At 43.6% G+C, this 24011-nt stretch overlaps 1 protein-coding gene across 1 annotated transcript; it reads right to left on the bottom strand.

The window, feature by feature from the left end:
* Positions 1 to 11410: 11410 nt before the first annotated feature.
* On the bottom strand, positions 11411 to 23664 carry LOC311119771 (tripartite motif-containing protein 16-like). Its single transcript, XM_084194427.1, has 6 exons — positions 23002 to 23664; positions 22493 to 22588; positions 13356 to 13589; positions 13104 to 13263; positions 12919 to 12978; positions 11411 to 12682 (listed from the first exon to the last, which is right to left on the bottom strand). Exons 1-6 carry the CDS (start codon positions 23596 to 23598, stop codon positions 12168 to 12170), a joined length of 1662 nt encoding a protein of 553 aa, XP_084050553.1. The 5' UTR covers positions 23599 to 23664; the 3' UTR covers positions 11411 to 12167.
* Positions 23665 to 24011: the final 347 nt, after the last annotated feature.

Raw genomic sequence — 24011 nt, 5'->3', positions numbered from 1 at the left:
TTCTATATGGTGTTCTATACTGTATGTAATGATATGTCTATGTCTTCTATGTGGTGTTCTATACTGTATGTAATGATATGTCTATGTCTTCTATATGGTGTTATATACTGTATGTAATGATATGTCTATGTCTTCTAGATGGTATTCTATACTGTATGTAATGATATGTCTATGTCTTCTAGATGGTGTTCTATACTGTATGTAATGATATGTCTATGTCTTCTAGATGGTGTTCTATACTGTATGTAAAGATATGTCTATGTCTTCTATATGGTTTCTATACTGTATGTAATGATATGTCTATGTCTTCTAGATGGTGTTCTATACTGTATGTAATGATATGTCTATGTCTTCTATATGGTGTTCTATACTGTATGTAATGATATGTCTATGTCTTCTAGATGGTGTTCTATACTGTATGTAATGATATGTCTATGTCTTCAATATGGTGTTCTATACTGTATGTAATGATATGTCTATGTCTTCAATATGGTGTTCTATACTGTATGTAATGATATGTCTATGTCTTCTATATGGTGTTCTATACTGTATGTAATGATATGTCTATGTCTTCTATATGGTATTCTATACTGTATGTAATGATATGTCTATGTCTTCTATATGGTGTTCTATACTGTATGTAATGATATGTATATGTCTTCTAGATGGTGTTCTATACTGTATGTAATGATATGTCTATGTCTTCTAGATGGTGTTCTATACTGTATGTAATGATATGTCTATGTCTTCTATATGGTGTTCTATACTGTATGTAATGATATGTCTATGTCTTCTATATGGTGTTCTATACTGTATGTAATGATATGTCTATGTCTTCTATATGGTGTTCTATACTGTATGTAATGATATGTCTATGTCTTCTATATGGTGTTCTATACTGTATGTAATGATATGTCTATGTCTTCTATATGGTGTTCTATACTGTATGTAATGATATGTCTATGTCTTCTATATGGTGTTCTATACTGTATGTAATGATATGTCTATGTCTTCTATATGGTGTTCTATACTGTATGTAATGATATGTCTATGTCTTCTATATGGTGTTCTATACTGTATGTAATGATATGTCTATGTCTTCTATATGGTGTTCTATACTGTATGTAATGATATGTCTATGTCTTCTATATGGTGTTCTATACTGTATGTAATGATATGTCTATGTCTTCTATATGGTGTTCTATACTGTATGTAATGATATGTCTATGTCTTCTATATGGTGTTCTATACTGTATGTAATGATATGTCTATGTCTTCTATATGGTGTTCTATACTGTATGTAATGATATGTCTATGTCTTCTATATGGTGTTCTATACTGTATGTAATGATATGTCTATGTCTTCTATATGGTGTTCTATACTGTATGTAATGATATGTCTATGTCTTCTATGTGGTGTTCTATACTGTATGTAATGATATGTCTATGTCTTCTATATGGTGTTCTATACTGTATGTAATGATATGTCTATGTCTTCTAGATGGTATTCTATACTGTATGTAATGATATGTCTATGTCTTCTAGATGGTGTTCTATACTGTATGTAATGATATGTCTATGTCTTCTAGATGGTGTTCTATACTGTATGTAAAGATATGTCTATGTCTTCTATATGGTTTCTATACTGTATGTAATGATATGTCTATGTCTTCTAGATGGTGTTCTATACTGTATGTAATGATATGTCTATGTCTTCTATATGGTGTTCTATACTGTATGTAATGATATGTCTATGTCTTCTATATGGTGTTCTATACTGTATGTAATGATATGTCTATGTCTTCTAGATGGTGTTCTATACTGTATGTAATGATATGTCTATGTCTTCAATATGGTGTTCTATACTGTATGTAATGATATGTCTATGTCTTCTATATGGTGTTCTATACTGTATGTAATGATATGTCTATGTCTTCTATATGGTATTCTATACTGTATGTAATGATATGTCTATGTCTTCTATATGGTGTTCTATACTGTATGTAATGATATGTCTATGTCTTCTAGATGGTGTTCTATACTGTATGTAATGATATGTCTATGTCTTCTAGATGGTGTTCTATACTGTATGTAATGATATGTCTATGTCTTCTATATGGTGTTCTATACTGTATGTAATGATATGTCTATGTCTTCTATATGGTATTCTATACTGTATGTAATGATATGTCTATGTCTTCTATATGGTGTTCTATACTGTATGTAATGATATGTCTATGTCTTCTAGATGGTGTTCTATACTGTATGTAATGATATGTCTATGTCTTCTAGATGGTGTTCTATACTGTATGTAATGATATGTCTATGTCTTCTATATGGTGTTCTATACTGTATGTAATGATATGTCTATGTCTTCTATATGGTGTTCTATACTGTATGTAATGATATGTCTATGTCTTCTATATGGTGTTCTATACTGTATGTAATGATATGTCTATGTCTTCTATATGGTGTTCTATACTGTATGTAATGATATGTCTATGTCTTCTATATGGTGTTCTATACTGTATGTAATGATATGTCTATGTCTTCTATATGGTGTTCTATACTGTATGTAATGATATGTCTATGTCTTCTATATGGTGTTCTATACTGTATGTAATGATATGTCTATGTCTTCTATATGGTGTTCTATACTGTATGTAATGATATGTCTATGTCTTCTAGATGGTATTCTATACTGTATGTAATGATATGTCTATGTCTTCTAGATGGTGTTCTATACTGTATGTAATGATATGTCTATGTCTTCTAGATGGTGTTCTATACTGTATGTAAAGATATGTCTATGTCTTCTATATGGTTTCTATACTGTATGTAATGATATGTCTATGTCTTCTAGATGGTGTTCTATACTGTATGTAATGATATGTCTATGTCTTCTATATGGTGTTCTATACTGTATGTAATGATATGTCTATGTCTTCTATATGGTGTTCTATACTGTATGTAATGATATGTCTATGTCTTCTAGATGGTGTTCTATACTGTATGTAATGATATGTCTATGTCTTCAATATGGTGTTCTATACTGTATGTAATGATATGTCTATGTCTTCTATATGGTGTTCTATACTGTATGTAATGATATGTCTATGTCTTCTATATGGTATTCTATACTGTATGTAATGATATGTCTATGTCTTCTATATGGTGTTCTATACTGTATGTAATGATATGTCTATGTCTTCTAGATGGTGTTCTATACTGTATGTAATGATATGTCTATGTCTTCTAGATGGTGTTCTATACTGTATGTAATGATATGTCTATGTCTTCTATATGGTGTTCTATACTGTATGTAATGATATGTCTATGTCTTCTATATGGTGTTCTATACTGTATGTAATGATATGTCTATGTCTTCTAGGTAGTGTTCTATACTGTATGTAATGATATGTCTATGTCTTCTATATGGTGTTCTATACTGTATGTAATGATATGTCTATGTCTTCTAGATGGTGTTCTATACTGTATGAATTCTGAGGATTTAAAATATGAATCTATAATCATGCTTCCCTTTCAATGTCAATGTGTATTTGTAACATTCTAACCCTGTTTACAATAGCGCTTTGACGAAGAAGCTTTCTCCAAAACGTGTCAGCAAGTAATATCACTGAAGGGAATTAATCTGCCGTCCTGCACCTTATTTTACAAACAGTGAGCAGGAGAGGGTGGTGACCTGGGGGATCTGAGGTACTGGAATGCATAAAAATATATATATCCTTTATGATAAAGCATTGCATTTATATCATCACATTTGGGTAGTGGCATAGAGCAGTAGAGTAGAGGCACTTCCAGAAGTTGGACACATGGGGGACATTTTTAGTAGCATAATGGCCGAGAAAATGTTGGCCTTTTAGAAACGCATTTCATGCAATTCTATGTCATTTTACATGACGAGACTTTGGTAGAGTATTTGTTAATACCACACAAATGATGGAAATGGCAGGCTACACTGACAAACTGAGAATCACAGATTTAAAAAAAACGACCTTGTCTTGAATCCATCAATAGCCGAGGCCTAGGTGTGTGGAGACACATATTGTAGGCTACAATATGAGGAGGAAATTATAGTCCTAAAAAAATGCTTTCCAGTTTCACTGACTCACCCAATGATGCACAGCTCCCTCACTGGTGATGGCCGATGCACTCGTGCCAAAAGCCTATCTCTCTCTCTCTCTTTTGTAAAACAATATTTTGGAAGTTGATCAAATATTTTGGTGGCCTACAGCATAGAGTCTAAATAAATGATGGAGTGCAACGCTGGAGAGATGAGAGTTCAGGCTCCTGTCTATCAGAGCAGAGAGGGAGAGAGATCATAGAAAGTGAATGTCATTGTCACGACTTCGGCCGATGCTGCCTCTCCTCCTTGTTTGGGCAGGCTTCGGCGTTCGTCGTCACCGGCTTACTAACCACTGCCGCCCCAATCATCATCACAATTGTCTTGTCTTGTCAATCACACACACCTGGTTCCTATCCCCTAATTAGTCAGTGTATAAGTGTTCCCTCTACCCCCTTGTCCTTGTGGGGTATTGTTAATGGTGAGAGTAGTGTAGCTCGGTGGAGCTACTCATAACATTGGGTTGCCAGGGTAGATTTCCCCCCTGTGCCTATGTATTATTGGATATCCATTACAGTGTATTTGCCAGGGATGTTAGTTTGCCCTGTGCCTGTTTCGTTGATCGCTATTGGAGCGCATTTGTGTGTCAACGTAGGAATAAACTCTGTATTCTGTGATTAACCTCCTGCGCCTGCCTCCTTCCACCACACTCATCACAGTCATTCTAGTTATGTGAGAGATACAGGCGTGCTTCTCACACAGCCACCGTCACGCGTCGGCCACGCGTTTGGCTCCAACATATACTATGCCCACATACTCTAGTGTAGCTGTGGGGCTTACAAGTCTGAATTTCTTACAGCCTAATTTTCAAGACATCAATGTACAGCAACATTTTTAGGTGTCACTGCAGAACACCCTCCATATGCATATGAACACATACTCAGAGGTGGGGCTTACAAGACTCACATTTCATATACTCAGAGGTGGGGCTTACAAGACTCACATTTCATATACTCAGAGGTGGGGCTTACAAGACTCACATTTCATATACTCAGAGGTGGGGCTTACAAGACTCACATTTCATATACTCAGAGGTGTTGCTTACAATACTCACATTTCATATACTTTTCAAGACATCACTGTAGGACAAACATTTGATTTGATATCAGAATATACTTCAAATAAAACAAAATCAATGTATGCTACAGCAGAACACATATTATAGTATATAGGCCTCCTGCCTATCTGATAATATGAAGCGCATATTCAGATTAACTTCACAGGACAGAACAAGTTTGTAAAGTTTTCCAGAACCTTCCACAACACGGCCATTTCCTGGTGCGTCTTCTCCTCCCTATCTCTTGTTTTGCTCCTGGTGTCTGTGACACATCTGGGTCCTTTAGCAATCCATGACCTCACATAGGGGACTGGGTTGAATTTGGTCAGGGGTGGGCCAACAAGGTTCAGAAAGAGTAGCCCTGATATGGTGGAGGTATGCAGAGAGGCGCGGGTTGAGATGCAAATCAGATTCATTTGAGAAAATCCCTGCTGGCCTTCTGCACTGGAGATGAGGATGGTGCTGATCACCATCAACATCTCTTTAAGTCCATCTGGAGATGGGGATGGTGCTGACCACCATCAACATCTCTTTAAGTCCATCTGGAGATGGGGATGGTGCTGACCTCCATCAACATCTCTTTAAGTCCATCTGGAGATGGGTATGGTGCTGACCACCATCAACATCTCTTTAAGTCCATCTGGAGATGGGGATGGTGCTGACCTCCATCAACATCTCTTCAAGTCCATCTGGAGATGGGGATGGTGCTGACCTCCATCAACATCTCTTTAAGTCCATCTGGAGATGGGGATGGTGCTGACCTCCATCAACATCTCTTTAAGTCCATCTGGAGATGGGGATGGTGCTGACCTCCATCAACATCTCTTTAAGTCCATCTGGAGATGGGGATGGTGCTGACCACCATCAACATCTCTTTAAGTCCATCTGGAGATGGGGATGGTGCTGACCTCCATCAACATCTCTTTAAGTCCATCTGGAAAGTCTCCTTTATCATTACCATCAGTGTCCCTGTACTGCCTGTAGGCCCGTATGACCGTACGTGGACTGCCAATGCCAAACCTCTGGCAGAGAGATTCTATCACTGTTTCTCCATACAGTGCTCCTGCATCCTCTGGCCAGTATTGAGCATAAAGCACCTTCAGCTCCTCTATGAACTGGCTGTATCCTGTATTGTCCACTGGTGACTGTCCTGTGTGCAGTAATAACACCATCACTTCCCTGGTGACTGCCCTGTGTGCAGTAATAACACCATCACTTCCCTGGTGACTGCCCTGTGTGCAGTAATAACACCCTCACTTCCCTGGTGACTGCCCTGTGTGCAGTAATAACACCATCACTTCCCTGGTGACTGCCCTGTGTGCAGTAATAACACCCTCACTTCCCTGGTGACTGCCCTGTGTGCAGTAATAACACCATCACTTCCCTGGTGACTGCCCTGTGTGCAGTAATAACACCCTCACTTCCCTGGTGACTGCCCTGTGTGCAGTAATAACACCATCACTTCCCTGGTGACTGCCCTGTGTGCAGTAATAATTGTGCAGTCTCCCTTTTGGAGCTCGAGTGACAATTCAGATAGTTGTTGACGTGCATGACACATAAGACCTAGATTGTTAACAAATGCATGCGAGGATATCCCCATGGCAAGGCCAATATAGCTGTGATGGTCACGCCGTCGTGGGAGGCATCCTCAGCTGCTATGGTGAAATGCTTGTGAAGAGCCGGGTAATTTTCCAAACAGAATCTACAGTTCTAAGGAGACCAATAGTTTAAATCTGTCTCACCTGTAAGGAGACCTAGACCAGTTTAAATGTGTCTCACCTGTAAGGATACCTAGACCAGTTTAAATGTGTCTCACCTGTAAGGAGACCTAGACCAGTTTAAATGTGTCTCACCTGTAAGGAGACCTAGACCAGTTTAAATGTGTCTCACCTGTAAGGAGACCTAGACCAGTTTAAATGTGTCTCACCTGTAAGGAGACCTAGACCAGTTTAAATGTGTCTCACCTGTAAGGATACCTAGACCAGTTTAAATGTGTCTCACCTGTAAGGAGACCTAGACCAGTTTAAATGTGTCTCACCTGTAAGGAGACCTAGACCAGTTTAAATGTGTCTCACCTGTAAGGAGACCTAGACCAGTTTAAATGTGTCTCACCTGTAAGGAGACCTAGACCAGTTTAAATGTGTCTCACCTGTAAGGAGACCAAGACCAGTTTAAATGTGTCTCACCTGTAAGGAGACCTAGACCAGTTTAAATAATGTCTCACCTGTAAGGAGACCAAGACCAGTTTAAATGTGTCTCACCTGTAAGGAGACCTAGACCAGTTTAAATGTATCTTACCTGTAAGGAGACCTAGACCAGTATAAATGTGGACAAATGAGCCCCAGAGTGTGAACATGAATGCTAGTGTGATGATGATGCTGTCAGTCCAGCATAGTGTGGTGAGTTTCAGAGTTGGTCATTAGTCCTCATAGGGGATGGTTTCATTCTATGGAGTAGCATTGGTCTTCATGACATTGTGCATGTTTTAGATCAAATCCATTGCGGTGAACTGCACAGACTCACTAATCTACAAATCCACTTGCATCTCAAATATTGACTCACTAAGTGGTCCAGATCAGTGACTCTGCGCCTCTCCTTGATCAGACTGATCCCCTCCAACACACTGATGCCTGTTTCTCACTATAGAGCCGAGTCAAGCCAAGCAGGGCCAAACTGGGCTGGCTAACGCTACAGAGCTGAGTCAAGCAGGGCCAAACTGGGCCGGCTAACGCTACAGAGCTGAGTCAAGCAGGGCCAAACTGGGCTGGCTAACGCTACAGAGCTGAGTCAAGCCAAGCAGGGCCAAACTGGGCTGGCTAACACTACAGAGCTGAGTCAAGCCAAGCAGGGCCAAAACTGGGCTGGCTAACACTACAGAGCTGAGTCAAGCAGGGCCAAACTGGGCTGGCTAACACTACAGAGCTGAGTCAAGCAGGGCCAAACTGGGCTGGCTAACACTACAGAGCTGAGTCAAGCAGGGCCAAACTGGGCTGGCTAACACTACAGAGCTGAGTCAAGCAGGGCCAAACTGGGCTGGCTAACACTACAGAGCTGAGTCAAGCCAAGTTCTGGAACCATCCTTGAAAGGACAATGTGTAAAGAAAATATCCCAGCCAGTCCAGTCCAGTTGTGGTCAGCTCTGTTGTGTGAATCTTGGTTCTCCATACCTCTAAATGCCATCTTTCTAGATGGTGCCATTTTCAAATAAAATAAAATAAAATGTAATTACATTTGTCACATGCGCCGAATACAACAGGTGTAGACCTTACCGTGAAATGCTTACTTACAAACCCTTAACCAACAATGCTGTTCAAGAAATAGAGTTAAGAAAATATTTACAAAATAAACGAAATTTTAAAAACAAATCAAATCAAAAAGTAACACAATAAAATGACATAACAATAATGAGGCTATATACAGGGGGTCATTCTTGAGGTGGAGTAGCTCTGCCAGTCAATGTGTGGGGGTACAGGTTAGTTGAGGTCATTTGTAAAGTGACTATGCATAGATAAACAGCAAGTAGCAGCAGTGTAAAATCAAAAAGGGGGGGGGGGGGGGGGGGGGGGGGGTCAATGTAAATAGTCCGGGTGGCCATTTCATGAATTCTTCCCCCATTCATTTGGGATTGAGACCTGCAGTCACCTTGATTTAAGACCACTTTTGAGAAGTGTTCCACAGGCAGTAAATCTATTGTAGAATAAATGGAACCTGGATCCATTTCATTCTGTTAACATGGCTTATGTGTGTTATAGCAGTAATGGGGTTAAACTGATATTAAAATGACAACTCCATAGGTGGGTACCAGGTCAGGGGAGTTAATCTCTGCTCCCAGCATCCCTGGGACAGTACTGATCAACATAGCTGACCTGATGCAGAGGTGGACAAGTGATGTTTTCCTCTCAGTGGTGAGACTTGCCCTTCCATTTGATACATTGTTACCTCATAAGATCATACAAGATGTTACAGGCTTATTGCATGTGGAAACAGACCTGCATTCAATTACTATTTAAAATCATGTTGAATACTTAATAAGCAGTGCTTGATTGAGTTTGCCTGTTGTAATGGAACCAATAGAAAAGTCCTAAAAGTACAAACATCAAAACCTTTTCTCGTTCAGTTAGTCCCTCCCTGTTTCAGCTAATTATCTTCAGTTTGGTGCCTAGTGAATACGACTCAGGTCTCTATGGAAACATCAATGTAAATTCACCTTAGGTTTTTACTCCTCACTTTCCCTTTCAGGTCTATAGGGTTTTGCTGCCCCCTGCTGGAGACTGGAGCACAAGGCAGTCCCTGGCTTTCTTTGGGCAGCTGTTGTGACGGGTCCAACAAATATCCCCTGGTGAAGGCAGGGTCCTATCTCATCCAACGCATCAATGACTCTTATGGGAGGCAGTGAGCATTTCCCATGTTAAGCTATGGAATTAATAGTACAGCATTGGATTGGTGTTGGCATGGGGTAGAGGGAGTTTACATATACCAGTCATTTCCTTTTAAATCCATGAAGGGAAGTGGACAAGTTCACACTTAGAAAGGAGATAATAGTTCCACACCCCATGTGTCCTGATAACTACAGGAATGGAACCATATTGAGGTTGTCTGCTTTCTATACGGTTTGATGGGAGAGAGAGAGAGAGACAGAGACAGAGACAGAGACAGAGAGAGAGAGAGAGAGAGAGAGAGAGAGAGAGAGACACAGAGAGACACAGAGAGAGACACACAGAGAGAGAGAGACACAGAGAGAGAGAGAGACACAGAGAGAGACACATAGAGAGAGACACAGAGAGAGACACAGAGAGAGACACACAGAGTCAGAGACAGAGTCAGAGAGAGAGAGAGAGACACAGAGAGAGAGAGAGAGAGAGAGAGAGAGAGAGAGAGAGGCATAGTCAGAGAGAGAGACACAGAGAGAGAGAGAGAGAGAGAGAGAGTCAGAGAGCGAGAGAGAGAGAGACACAGAGAGAGAGAGAGACACAGAGAGAGAGAGAGACACACAGAGAGAGAGAGAGACACAGAGAGAGAGAGACACAGAGAGAGAGAGAGACACAGAGAGAGAGAGAGACACAGAGAGAGAGAGAGACACAGAGAGAGAGAGAGACACAGAGAGAGAGAGAGAGAGAGAGAGAGAGAGAGAGACACAGAGAGAGAGAGAGACACAGAGAGAGAGAGAGAGAGAGACACAGAGAGAGAGAGAGAGAGAGAGAGAGAGAGAGAGAGAGAGAGAGAGAGAGAGAGAGAGAGAGAGAGAGAGAGAGAGAGAGAGAGAGAGAGAGAGACGGGACATCAGGTAAAGTTCTGGAGATGAGGGAATATGTGTGCAGAAAGAAACCCTCCAGTATGGTTAACCCCAGTTAGGCCCAGTATGGACTATCAATACAAGTGACCATTTAGAATGTGACCCAGTTCAATGGGTCTTAACAGAACTGGGGGATGTCAGCCATGAAGTTGTCTAAACACAACTGGAATATAATTTGTTTGTGATTCATTGTTAATGGATTTTTCAATTAGGAACACGGGGAAAACCTAACACAACAACACACATAACACACAACCAATAAAAACAAAGGGGGAGGAAACCACTAAAGTCATTACCATATTGTCATTTTCTAACGTCAGGGAGAAAACATGTAAAATCTAGAAGACTACTTTAGATCAGGTCAGAAGAAGCCTAGTGCACTACGTAGGGAACAGGGAGAGATTTGGGACAGAGACAGTAACTCCTGTATGGAAATCTTCATTCTAATGACAGTGAGCAAATCTCCAATCTCCACCCTATTCCCTAAGTAGTGCACTACTTTAGATCTGGTCAGAAGTAGCCTAGTGCACTACGTAGGAAACAGGGTGTCATTTGGGCCAGAGTCAGTAACTCCCCTGGGTATGAATTGTCTCTCTATCTTATCTGTCTTCTATATGATGTTCTCCTCTCCTCCTCTCTTCTCTCCTCTATTCACTCTATTCTATCATCCACACCACATGCCAGCTTCAACACAATCAATTTACAAGTTAAAGACACACCTTGGAATAAATAGCAAAGGAAAACTACTACTAGATGGATTTTTTATTTCCCATCACCATGAATCATATTTAATAACTGAACAGTAGCAGACCTAACTTCATCTGTTCCTGACTCTGGGTAGTGGATTAAAAAGACCATCAATCTCCAATGATATTAAAGTACAATTCTGAACATTACTGATATACTGAGTGGCAAGTCAAGATATCTGCTGGGTTTTTATTGTTTGGTTAATAGCACCACCTACTGGACAGGTTTAATGTTGCTTGACTGAGCAGTACGGGAGAATAAAAGATGCCAAACTTAGGGCCGGTTTCCCGGACATCTCCATTGAACATGCTTTTTAGTCTAGGACTAGGCTTCATCTGTGTCCGGGAAACCGGCCCATATAGTTCAATTAGCAAGTAAGTAACACTACCTGTTCCATGATACTGAGGAAAATGACATTGAGACAGAGAACCAATTGAGAAAACATTTCAATGGTTCTGAATGACAACCAACATACATTAACAGCATACATCATGATTAATGTGAATATATAAGATTAAAACATTGCACTTAAAAAAAAAATGAATGCATTGAATTGTAATTCATAACATATTCTGAAGATCAAATCAATCAAATCATTGTACATAAAAACAGAGCAGAATGAATCATCACATCTGGGGACCATCACCACCAGCATGACTAGTATCTATGTGGACCCTACTACAGTTTAACCAGCTCAGCTATAGACTACAACAGCATGACTAGTATCTATGTGGACCCTACTACAGTTTAACCAGCTCAGCTATAGACTACACCAGCATGACTAGTATCTATGTGGACCCTACTACAGTTTAACCAGCTCAGCTATAGACTACACCAGCATGACTAGTATCTATGTGGACCCTACTACAGTTTAACCAGCTCAGCTATAGACTACACCAGCATGACTAGTATCTATGTGGACCCTACTACAGTTTAACCAGCTCAGCAGTACCATAATAGAAAAAAAACCCAGGATAGAGGGGCTGAGTGAATGTGGTCTGGACTCTGTGGAGGAGGGTCATTGTATCAGAGACGCTGTAGAAGGACAGAGTACCTGCCTTGTGATCCAGGTACACTCCTACTCTGGAGGACTGAGGGCCTGATACTTTAGTCTCAACATTATTGTGTCTGAACCAACAACCATCACTATAACACTCTAAACTCCAGGACTTGTCATTGAGTCCAAATCCACCATCTGTCCCTGTTCTGCTGATGTCTTTATATGAGACTGCTGTATCAACCCACTCCCCACTCCACTCCACCTCCCAGTAACAGCGTCCAGACAGACCCTCTCTACACAGAACCTGGCACCAGTTGGTGAATCTGTCTGGATGAACAGGATATGGTTGTTCTTGGTCTGATTCGGTCACCTTTCTGTTCCCTTCAGACAGAGAGAGGCATTTTTGTGCTGTGTTTGGGTCCAGTGTGAGCTGACAGGAATCTGGGAGAAGAGCAGAGCAGAGACCAATGAGGGGAGTTAGAACAATAAGTTAAGTCAGATACTGTATCTACCCTGTCTTTGATTGGAGCACAGCAGAGACCAAATCAGAGAAATATGAGGAGTCAGATAGATACCCAGTCTTTGATTAGATCTACTATTGCTATATATTTCTAGAGGGATTGTTAGGAGTGTCAGTAAAAAGAGACTGTTAGTTACTTCAGAATAAAGAGACTCACATTGTAAGAACTGTTCTCTGGTCTTGGGCTCTGGAGGCAGTACAACATCCACTATATTCACTACAGACACACAAACACATTCACAGAGAGAGGGAATGTTATCATCATACCATATTCCACATGTATATGACTAGTAGGGAACTTTCAATGGTCTAAAGTTGATGTTCTTATTATTTTCAACACACCTGTAGTGGAGATCTTGGTCCATTCTCCTTTAAGGACGTCTTCTAGTTTCTCTCTCAGTTCAGACACAGTCTTACTCACATCTCCAAAGTACTGAAGAGGACGGACAACGATGCTGGGTAAGTCTGAAGATACACTGGTACTGGAGAGAGACTGATAACTCTGGGGGGAGAGAGAGAGAGAGGGAGAGAGAACAGAACCAAATGATTGAGAGTTTTAATTTCATATCACATGTATCAAGGCAGTTGAGTTACCTGGAGGAAATGGATGTGATCCTCTGTGTGTGAGAGCTGCTCCAGCTCAGTGCTTCTCTTCCTCAGCTCAGCTATCTCCTGCTCCAGTTGCTCCAGGAGTCCTTCAGCTTGACTCACTTGTGCCTTCTCTTGGGCTCTGATCAGCTCCTTCACCTCAGAGCGCCTTCTCTCAATGGAGCGGATCAGCTCGGTAAAGATCTTATCACTGTCCTCCACTGCTGCCTGTGCAGAGCGCTGTTAAGAGAGAGAGAGAGAGAGACTTGTCTTACTTTAATGAGCCATCCTCATTACACGAACACCCCCACCCCTAAAAGCACATTGCGTGACACCACAACCTCCACACAATCACATTATCCAGTACCCAACACCACAGTACAATACACCAACCAGCACCACATTCCAACCGTCCATCCAGCCCCTCCTCTCCAGCCGTACAGACAGCCCCCCTGAGCCCCCATACCTCCTGAAACATCTCCACACTGTTGATCATTTTGTACAACTCAAACTCAACCCTAAGGCGTCAACAGTAATGGCATTACCCTGGCAACACAGAAAAAACATGATGAACAGTCTGTCATTGCAGAAAACGGACACCCCTCCCCAACTCCCAGGTCAACCCGAGCCAACCAGCTATTGGTGTCCAGGGCTCCATGTAATACCCTCCACTGGACGACCCCTGACCTTTCCAGCACTGGGAGCTTATAGAGCACCCTCCACCTATACCCTGCCATGCTCTCAGCCCCCACAACCCCCTGCCACTGATGCCCCTTCACTCCCACTAAGCTCAGAGTGTTAAAAGTCAGTAAGTCCTCCAGACTCTCCTGCCAGTCCCCAGTCTCTGCTGTCACTTGCAGTGGTGGAAACGGTGGTGGCCCCTCCTCAGGCTGCTCCAGCCCTCAGTACTGCAGCATAGAAATCAGAGACCCCTGCTGTATTGAGTCTCTCCGGCCGCATGATGAGGAGCCGCTGATCCAGCCCCAAACCACCAGCCCTCCTCAACAGAGCACATGCTGGTTCCCTCCAGCCCACCTCCGTACGGTACAGTAGCCTCTGTGCTGCTGAGTCAGAACGCTGCCACCCTGACCAGAAAAAATTCACTAACTTGCGCTGCAGGTCCACAAGCAGACCACCGGGGGCGTTGAGAATGGCCAATTTAAGCCATAGAGAGGATGCCACCAAGTTGTTGATGATCAGCACCGTCCCTCTGTATGCCACTTGGGAGATGAGCCACCTCCACTTCGTCAGCCTCGACACCACCGCTTGTGACACTCCTTCCCAGTTCTTCCTATCCCAACCCTCCGAGCCCAGATACACCCCAAGCATCTTGAGCCACTCACAGCCCCACTGCAACCCCCCTGGAGGCTGCGGAGGTGCCCTGTCCCTCCATGCCCCACATAACAGAGCCTCACTCTTGCCCCAGTTTCCCTAAGCAGAAGACGCCCCCTCGTACACCCTCAAACTATTCTCCAGGGCCTGTAGGTTCTGCTCATCCCTAACCAACACAGACGTCATCAGCGTATGCTCCCACTGCTATGCCTGTCCCCAACCCTATGCCTGGCTCCCACACTCCCTGTAGCCTCCTGCGTAGCAGGCCCAGAAAGGGCTCAATAACAAGAGTGTATAGCTGCCCTGACAGAGGGCATCCCTGGTGAATGCCCCTCCCTACCCAGACTGGCCTACTGAGCCCTCCCCACACCTTGACCATACATGAAGCCCCAGCATACGACCGCGACATTACGTGGTCCTCTGTAGCTCAGCTGGTAGAGCATGGCGCTTGTAACGCCAGGGTAGTGGGTTCGATCCCCGGGACCACCCATACACAAAAATGTATGCACGCATGACTGTAAGTCGCTTTGGATAAAAGCGTCTGCTAAATGGCATATTATTTATATTTATTTATTTAACATTTGAACACAGGCCACAAAATTCTCCCCACAACCAAAACAACACATTGAACAGATATTCATGGTCCACCCTATCAAAGGCTTTCTCCTGATTATGAACAGATTGTCTGGGTTTGAGCGTCCTGGTACACAGTACGTTTGGTCCTTGTGTACAATAGAGTCCAGGTGGGACTTCAGTCTGTTAACGAGGACCTTGGCAAAGACCTTATAGTCCAAACAGAGCAATGCCACAGGCCTCCAGTTCTTTAAGTCGCTCAAATCCCCTTTTTTGGGCAGGAGAGTCAAAGCCTCCCGTCTACAGCTTAGCGACAGCTCCCCCACCCCGACACACTCACACAACACACGTTCTGTCCAATAATTCCCCAGAACTTTTTATAAAAATCCAAAGGCAGACCGTCTGAGAGACAGCAGCTGAGAGTTTGTGAAAGGCCAGGGAAATATCTATTTGATTTATCTGTGACAGAGAGAGTTTGGAAAGGTCTGTGAGCAGAACCAGAGAACACCCAGGATAATAATAATAATAATAATAATATGCCATTTAGCAGACGCTTTTATCCAAAGCGACTTACAGTCATGTGCATACATTTTTACATATGGGTGGTCCCGGGGATCGAACCCACTACCCTGGCATTACAAGGACCATGCTCTACAGAGGACCACAGAGTTCTGCCCTCTATAAATCAGAGTACAACTCCACAGCCTCATCTCCCCCACAACAGAAGTTACCCACCCATCAGGCTCCCTCCTCTCCCCACAACAGAAGTTACCCACCCATCAGGCTCCCTCATCTCCCCACAACAGAAGTTACCCACCCATCAGGCTCCCTCCTCTCCCCCACAACAGAAGTTACCCACCCATCAGGCTCCCTCATCTCCCCACAACAGAAGTTACCCACCCATAAGGCTCCCTCATCTCCCCACAACAGAAGTTACCCACCCATCAGGCTCCCTCATCTCCCCACAACAGAAGTTACCCACCCATCAGGCTCCCTCTTCTCCCCACAACAGAAGTTACCCACCCATCAGGCTCCCTCATCTCCCCACAACAGAAGTTACCCACCCATCAGGCTCCCTCATTTCCCCACAACAGAAGTTACCCACCCATCAGGCTCCCTCATCTCCCCCACAACAGAAGTTACCCACCCATCAGGCTCCCTCATCTCCCCACAACAGAAGTTACCCACCCATCAGGCTCCCTCATCTCCCCACAACAGAAGTTACCCACCCATCAGGCTCCCTCATCTCCCCCACAACAGAAGTTACCCACCCATCAGGCTCCCTCATCTCCCCCACAACAGAAGTTACCCGCCCATCAGGCTCCCTCATCTCCCCCACAACAGAAGTTACCCACCCATCAGGCTCCCTCATCTCCCCACAACAGAAGTTACCCACCCATCAGGCTCCCTCATCTCCCCACAACAGAAGTTACCCACCCATCAGGCTCCCTCATCTCCCCCACAACAGAAGTTACCCACCCATCAGACAAACGTAAAACAAGGGATTTTCTTGGTTTCCCCACTCTGTTTTTCCAACCCCTCTGGTGAAACAGAGAACTGAGCCCTGTACTATAATATAATATAATGTGCCATTTTGCAGACGCTTTTATCCAAAGCGACTTACAGTCATGCGTGCATATATATATATATATATATATATATATATTGTGTATGGGTGGTCCCGGGGATCGAACCCACTACCCTGGCGTTACAAGCGCCGTGCTCTACCAGCTGAGCTACAGAGGACCAGGTGCAGACACATTTATAAAAGCAAAGACAAGGTCATTATTTGGGCTCTAAACACTAACAACCTACCCTTACACACCTCTTTTGCTACCCCTGCACTAAGATTTCTGCCATGGCATTTAAATGTTTTTGTTTGACATATTCCCCCATTCTTTGCCGGCGTTCATGTTAAGGAAGTCTAACCGTGAAATCTCCATAAGAGGTGGGAGGGAAATCACCACAATCAGAAACCAGTAGAGAAGCCCATAAAGCCGCCATGCCAGAAAAAACCATCCATTTAAGCAGATTCTGAAGACATGCCCTTAAGAACCCATGACCCATTTTCTCAGCCTATACCGCTTCCTGGGTGAGAGGACACTAAACCCCTCATTCTTCATCACGTGTTGTACTGACCTTACAAACCTTCCAGGATCAATCAAATAAGACTCCAGCAGAACCTTCTTTTTCCCCTTTAGTCTCCATCAGGAACCTAGAAAGAACTCTCACCTTATATACTGGGCCCTCAGCCTGACTGTCTGTCAGCTCTGGATCCAATGAGCCGTCTGAAAACGAGACGCCTTGTCCTCCGCTCCCGCAGACTCACCTCCCCCCTCTTCCTCCTCCTCCATTGGCACGGTACCGTCCTCCTCCTCCCCAGTCTCTGCCCCCCTGCACTTCCCCCCTGATCAGAGCCTCTTCCCCAATGACAGGCAATATTTCCTGGGATGAGCCCACCAAGCCTTCGCCTACCGGAGTCTCCGTTACTACAGAAACCTGCCTCAGCTCATGTAGCCCAGCTGCAACCCTCCCCACCACCGCTTTCTCCACGGCCTGCGCACCACCACTTGGCCATGCACTACTACCGTGTAGCTCAGTTGGTAGAGCATGGCGCTTGCAACGCCAGGGTTGTGGGTTCGTTTCCCATGGGGGGGACAGTATGAAAATGTATGCACTCACTAACTGTAAGTCGCTCTGGATAAGAGCATCTGCTAAATGACTAAAATGTAAAAAATGTATTCTCCTCCCTCCTGGTACCCCTGCCATTTATTTGCAATTCTGAGTAATCACTATTTTAGTACGGATTAGTAAGGAAAAACACTTTATTCAGTACTACTGCAGTTGCTTAATAATTGCCGGTCATTCCCTCCCCTACCCTGGACGACGCTGGGCCAATTGTGCGCCGCCCATGAGTCTCCCGGTCACGGCCGGCTGCGACAGAGCCTGGATTCGAACCAGGATCTCTAGTGGCACAGTTAGCACTGCGATGCAGTGCCTTAGACCACTGCGCCACTCAGGAGTTCTCTCCCTGGATACACCACCACTCCCCCTCACAGGAAAACTCCTGCCTGAGCATTTTACTGTCCCTTTCCACACTGCTAACGCAAGAGGAAGGACTGAAAACACATTACTGTGAAGTAATATAATGATGAGTCATGTTTATTATTACCTGTTTTTATGCTCATGTTTTGAAATTATACTTCATTACTATAATGATTATCAATACGCCTAAACATTCATTCAGTCACCTCTGGTCGACAAAAACGTATTTTCCTAGTACATTAATTGTCAAATTCATCAACCAGCATCGAGCACTCTGCCTTCTCAGGCAAGCGAGGGGCATGTTGAGGTAAATATGCTAACCGCCAAGGTTGCATTATGTCATTTATTGGTGGGCTGGAAGATGCAGTGTTTTTTCTTTTCTATTCAGAGGCTATTTACTCCCAATATGAGATAATTTTCTATAGAAGTATTTTATAATGCATGTTTACTAGGGTTGAGGTTAGCGCATCTGAGTAGGGATTATTTGGGTTCAATACCTGTCCTACCTATCAATCATATTGCTGCTTGTAGCCTATAACTGATGATCCCCACACTAGAAACACCCAAAACTATCTGTGCTAGCAAACCCTGTGTTCCACCCCTCCCCTGTGTAACCTTGAGGTTTGTTAAGAAACAAACACTTGTCTACGAAAAGAGACATGTTTAACGGATTCCGCTTGGCACCCAGCCGAGAGCACACGGAAACCACTTGCAAATTTACCAAAACTAACCAACTACTTGCGGTCTGTTCGGAAGCAATAAACGGAGGCAGATTAGCCACCACAACTCTTATCGAAAGAGGCGACATCTGCACCAACACACCCCTCACAACAAGACAAACCTTTTTCATTAACCCAACCACCGCCTTGTTCATTCTGGATGCAGAGTGCAGATGTTCCGCTCCAACCTGTTCGCCGACCATGAGCAAAACTTCCTCCACACCTTTCTCCGGAACGCACCCGAAGCGACAGCGTTTCTTCTCCACTCGGTTGAGGCCATCACGCCGCCCTAACAAACTACCCCTACTCCCCCCTCAACTCTACACGATAAACAGTGGAAACCAATAAACAAACCCTCCACCATGAGAAAATAAATTAGGAAAATACGCAAGAACCAAAAGAAAAAAGAATAGTAGCCATCCTCAAGAAACACAAATCTCTCACGCAACCAACTTCTTCTTCTATGATATAATGGCGGTCCACAAACCAACGTTAAAGGTGCATGCCGCCACCTACTGTGCTGGAGTGTGTGGTCAATCACGGTTTCCAACATTTCTAAATCCTCCTACCTAACTCAGTACTTCTGAGAAAATAAAGAAGAGCCCTACTAACTTCTAATAGACCCTCCCCCATCCCCAAAATCCCTTCCAAACCCCCCCAACCCCGTCCAACCCAGCAGAATCTCACCACTAAACCCATTCTCTCAATTCTCCATAATAACATTAATACCTCCAATAGCAGGTCACTCCTATTAGATTTACCAGATGATAAACTATTCAATACAGACAGAGAATCCGACCATACTATAATTCTAACAGGTTGTACGTCCTCCACCCACTGGAGGGCAACTATTATCACCAACAGTTCAACTGAGTATACTGACAGTTCATCTGTTAGTCTTCTACATATCTGCACATCAAATTCAGGAACGTAAACGCCTGCTCCTGTGAGCCCACTATCTGGGTCCTTGGATCCATCTGTGAAAAGTGGTAGAAAAGCATAAAAACTTCTACCAATGTAATTGTCAACCAGTTTCTCTATATCACTGACTTCTGACCAATCTTTCCGTTTCTCTACCAAGGTTAGATCAACAACAGGGTCTGGGAGTAACCATGGAGGAACATCCCCTATCACCACAGAAGGGCCAACCTCCAACTCCCTCAAACCACTCTCATCAGCAAGCTTTCCAACTGTCCAACCAAAACCACTGCCTTGTCTACTAGTATATTCCCAACAGTCATCTAGAACAGTAGCAGTGGGATGCTCAACCTCACAGCCTTTCAACCCAATAAGATAATGACCATTTTTTACGCTGTATATCCAAAGGCATCTCTCCTGCCTCCACCAGTAAGGCACATACAGATGTTGATTTAAATGCACCAATACATATCCTTAAAGCTATATACTGGATTCTGTCCAGCTGCTGAAGCCAAGTTTTGCCTTGTTCGATAAACTATACACCCGTAATCAATTGTCGTCCTGATCAGAGCTCTATAAATATCCATCAACGATTGGTTATGAATGGGGTGCTGACAGACAGAGACCCATACAACCAACTACTGCAAAAGTGATGGAATGAGAGAGGCAGAGACACTGTACATTGCCATAATGTAACGTTTCTTCTTCTTTGGTGTTTAACGGCGGTTGGCATCCAATATGTTGCATTACCGCCCCCAACTGGACTATAATATAAATCCATTATACTTTGTGACACAAAATGGGAAAAGGGGAAATTATAATAATACAAAAAACACCCTTCCAACTAACCCTACACTCATTAAATACCCACTACCCCATTCCACTACTTTGACCCTATCTGCTCCTGCACCATGCCAACGGCCTGGGAGGACGGGACACCACCACTCAACACACCCTGTAACTCCTCTGAAGTCTAATCTTGTATGGCCAAATACTTCTCTGCAGCTGCCACCACAACATCTATTTTCTGTGATTTACGTTCCATTTCTGCGGTACAGTTGATAACCATTGCTATGAACTCTAAGAAGCTAACTTTACTGAAGCATATATCACTCGTTGGCCTATCCCTCTGTGCTGGCACAGATCTACTACTCACAGGGATCCTCTCAGGATCTCTCACCCTTGACCCATCCTCCTCTACTTCCTTCACTGTCTCAGCATACGACACCTTCTGCACTACTCTGACTCTAGCCACCTCAACCTGCCTCTCTCGCACCGGACACTTCCGATCCCCAGCAACATGGACATCCCAACAGTTGACAAACACTTTATTCACCAGAACAATCCTTTATCCCATTCTCTTCCGCACACATAAAACATCTTGGAATTTCCCTCCCACAAACTGCTGCGAAATGACCATAACCGTTGCACCTGAATTTATGGATTTGGCACAAAAGCTTGAATCAAGATAACTGATATATCATAACATGACTTTCTCTGGTAAAGACTCATAACTCAAACGGACTGACTCCTCTGTTTCACCACGCTCACTACCGGGTCTGTGTTGCACCAAACGGCAGGAATCACAAACACCAGCAGTCTTCAACCTTAATTGCTCCACTTCTACACTTAACGCTACCCCAGAAATCACTCCTTTCAATGGTGCCCTGTTCCTAAGAGCAAAGCAAGAAACAGATCTTGACCCAAGTTGCGTGACACGGAGCGCCCACTCCCTCTGGTCAGAAGAAACACAAACAAATATCACAAGTCCACTACAGGTTACCTTCACTGATTCAACTGCACGCAACTCCTTTCCCACCCACCCTGAAACTACAAATGGATCTGCCAAAAGGTATGGATCCACTTTCTCCAACAATGTAACTCCTACTGCACCAGATTCTTCTTTATCATGTCCATTGATGCCAGGCTCTGGTTCCGAGCTCTTCACCACACCTTCTACCTCACTTAACTCTCCCTCATTCATTTCCATTTCACCTCCAGAACTCAGTCTGGCGCACGGCTCACTCGGTTTTCACTTGAATTATAACATTTGAAAGTCTCTATTCCATTGAAACTTTTGTGAGTGTAATGTTTACTGTTCATTTCTGGTGGTTTATTTCACTTTTGTTTAGTATCTATTTTACTTGCTGTGGCAATGTAAACATATGTTTCCCATGCCAATAAAGCCCTTTGAATTCAATTGAATTGAGAGAGAGAGAGAGAGCTCCATGTTAATGTATAGGGGACATGAGTCGGTCATGGTTACTCATGGTCATGTGATGAAGTAGCCCCGCCTTCGACATCAAAATCAGTGTCGGCCCTCAGCCCAATAGGGAATGTCCTCTTGGTGAAACGGTCAAGATGTTGGTTTCTCTCCTCAGGAGACCCGGGTTCATATCCCGCCGGTTACATTAAGCAGTCTATTCTCTGAAAGGGGTTCAGACAGCCTGTTCCCAACAGTGGGGTCAGTGGGATTGGATAGGGGCCCCTCTCTCTCTCTCTCTGACTGGAGGAGAGATGTGAAATGGTGTGTCTCCTCTGGTCAACAATACTCACCTTGAGAGACTCCACAGCCTGTTGGAGCTCCTTCAGGTCCTTCTCTCTCTCCTGGAATCTCAGCTGGACTTTCTGCTGACTCATCCCCAGCTGCCTCTGTGGAGAATCACTCTTCAATGAGCTATCAAGCTTTATTTGTCCAGTAGATCAATAGTATAGTAATGGGACATAGGGCCCATAGAAGATAGGGATTAATATGTTGAGGAAGTGTCTGTGTGAAATTATATTATTATATTGTTATGTGAATGATTATAGTTTTAACAGTGCACAAAACAGGGGAGCTGATTGGGTGTTTGATAACGAATGATAATGGTGTTTGACTTTAGAAAATTGTGATACATTTGGAGAATCTGGGTTAACATATCTATATAATCAAGGTTTGTGTTCATATTTGTTCTGCTGTGGATCGATATCACTTGTATGATCTCATATTCAAACAGCCTTAGTTCCTACTGTATCTTTAATTCTTTGTTTATCAGACAGTCACCAACAAGTAGTTCTGGTCTTACCTGTTTCTCAGTCCTCTCTGCTGCAGCTGACACTGTATCATGGCCTTTATGTTCATCCATTGTACACAGATAACAGATACACTGCTGATCGGTACGACAGTAAACCTCCAGCAGTTTGTCATGATGAGAGCAGATCTTCTCCTGTAGTTGTGCGGTGGCTTTGACCAGCTTGTGCTTCTTGAAAGCAGGAGATTCATAGTGAGGTTGGAGGTGAGTCTCACAGTAAGAGGCCAGACACACCAGACAGGACATGAGGGCTTTCTGCTTTCTGGTCCCAGTGCAGACATCACACGCCACATCTCCAGGTCCAGCATAGCACAGAGCAGGAGGGGGAGCAGCCTGGAGTCCTGTCTTCTTCAGTTTCTCCACCAACTCAGCCAACATGTTATTTTTCCTCAGATTAGGCCTTGGAGTGAAGGTCTCTCTGCACTGAGGACAGCTATAGACCCCTTTCAGAACATCCTGATCCCAGCAGTCCTCAATACAGCTTCTACAGTAACTGTGTCCACAGGCAGTAGTGACCGGCTCCTTCAGTAGATCCAGACAGACAGAACAACAGAACTGGTCCTGGTCGAGCAGAACTCCTTGCTGAGCCATTTGGACGGTTGTTCACTCTCACACAGACAGACGACACAGAGAGTCAGACCAGTTTCGTTTTCTCCTAAAATAGTTTGTGTGAGGGGGAGAAACTTCCTGGTTCTGCCAGAGGGGTGGGGTTAAAAGGAGGGAGGGATATGTTAGAGGAATGGAGGAAGAGAGAGAGGAACTGCATGCAACAGGAAGAGGGAGACAAATAGTTTTGTTCCTAGGTTACAGTCCTTAACATGGAACAAATGAAATAATGAATCTTAAAATGTGAGTTGTTAGAATATATAAAGGGTAACAGTTTCTATGAAGAACATATGTATAATTATTTTAATGACCTTTATATTGCCTTATAATACACTAATGTGTTCTACTTAAGCAATAAGGCCTGAGGAGGTGTGGTATATGGCCAATATACACTACCA

The sequence above is a fragment of the Coregonus lavaretus genome (assembly GCF_964263955.1).
Source record: "Coregonus lavaretus genome assembly, contig: HAP1_SCAFFOLD_754, whole genome shotgun sequence".
NCBI lineage: Eukaryota > Metazoa > Chordata > Actinopteri > Salmoniformes > Salmonidae > Coregonus > Coregonus lavaretus.
Note: the sequence above shows the minus strand (reverse complement) of the source record. Positions and strands in the feature narration are given on the sequence as shown.

Excerpts from the sequence above, each read along its gene's own strand:
- LOC311119771 (XM_084194427.1), bottom strand. The coding sequence starts at position 23,598 with ATGGCTCAGCAAGGAGTTCTGCTCGACCAGGACCAGTTCTGTTGTTCT. Across the intron at positions 13,264-13,355 it reads ATCACATCCATTTCCTCCAG|AGTTATCAGTCTCTCTCCAG; the intron begins GTAACTCAACTG and ends CTCTCCCCCCAG. Across the intron at positions 12,683-12,918 it reads CAGAGAACAGTTCTTACAAT|ATTCCTGTCAGCTCACACTG; the intron begins GTGAGTCTCTTT and ends CTCTTCTCCCAG.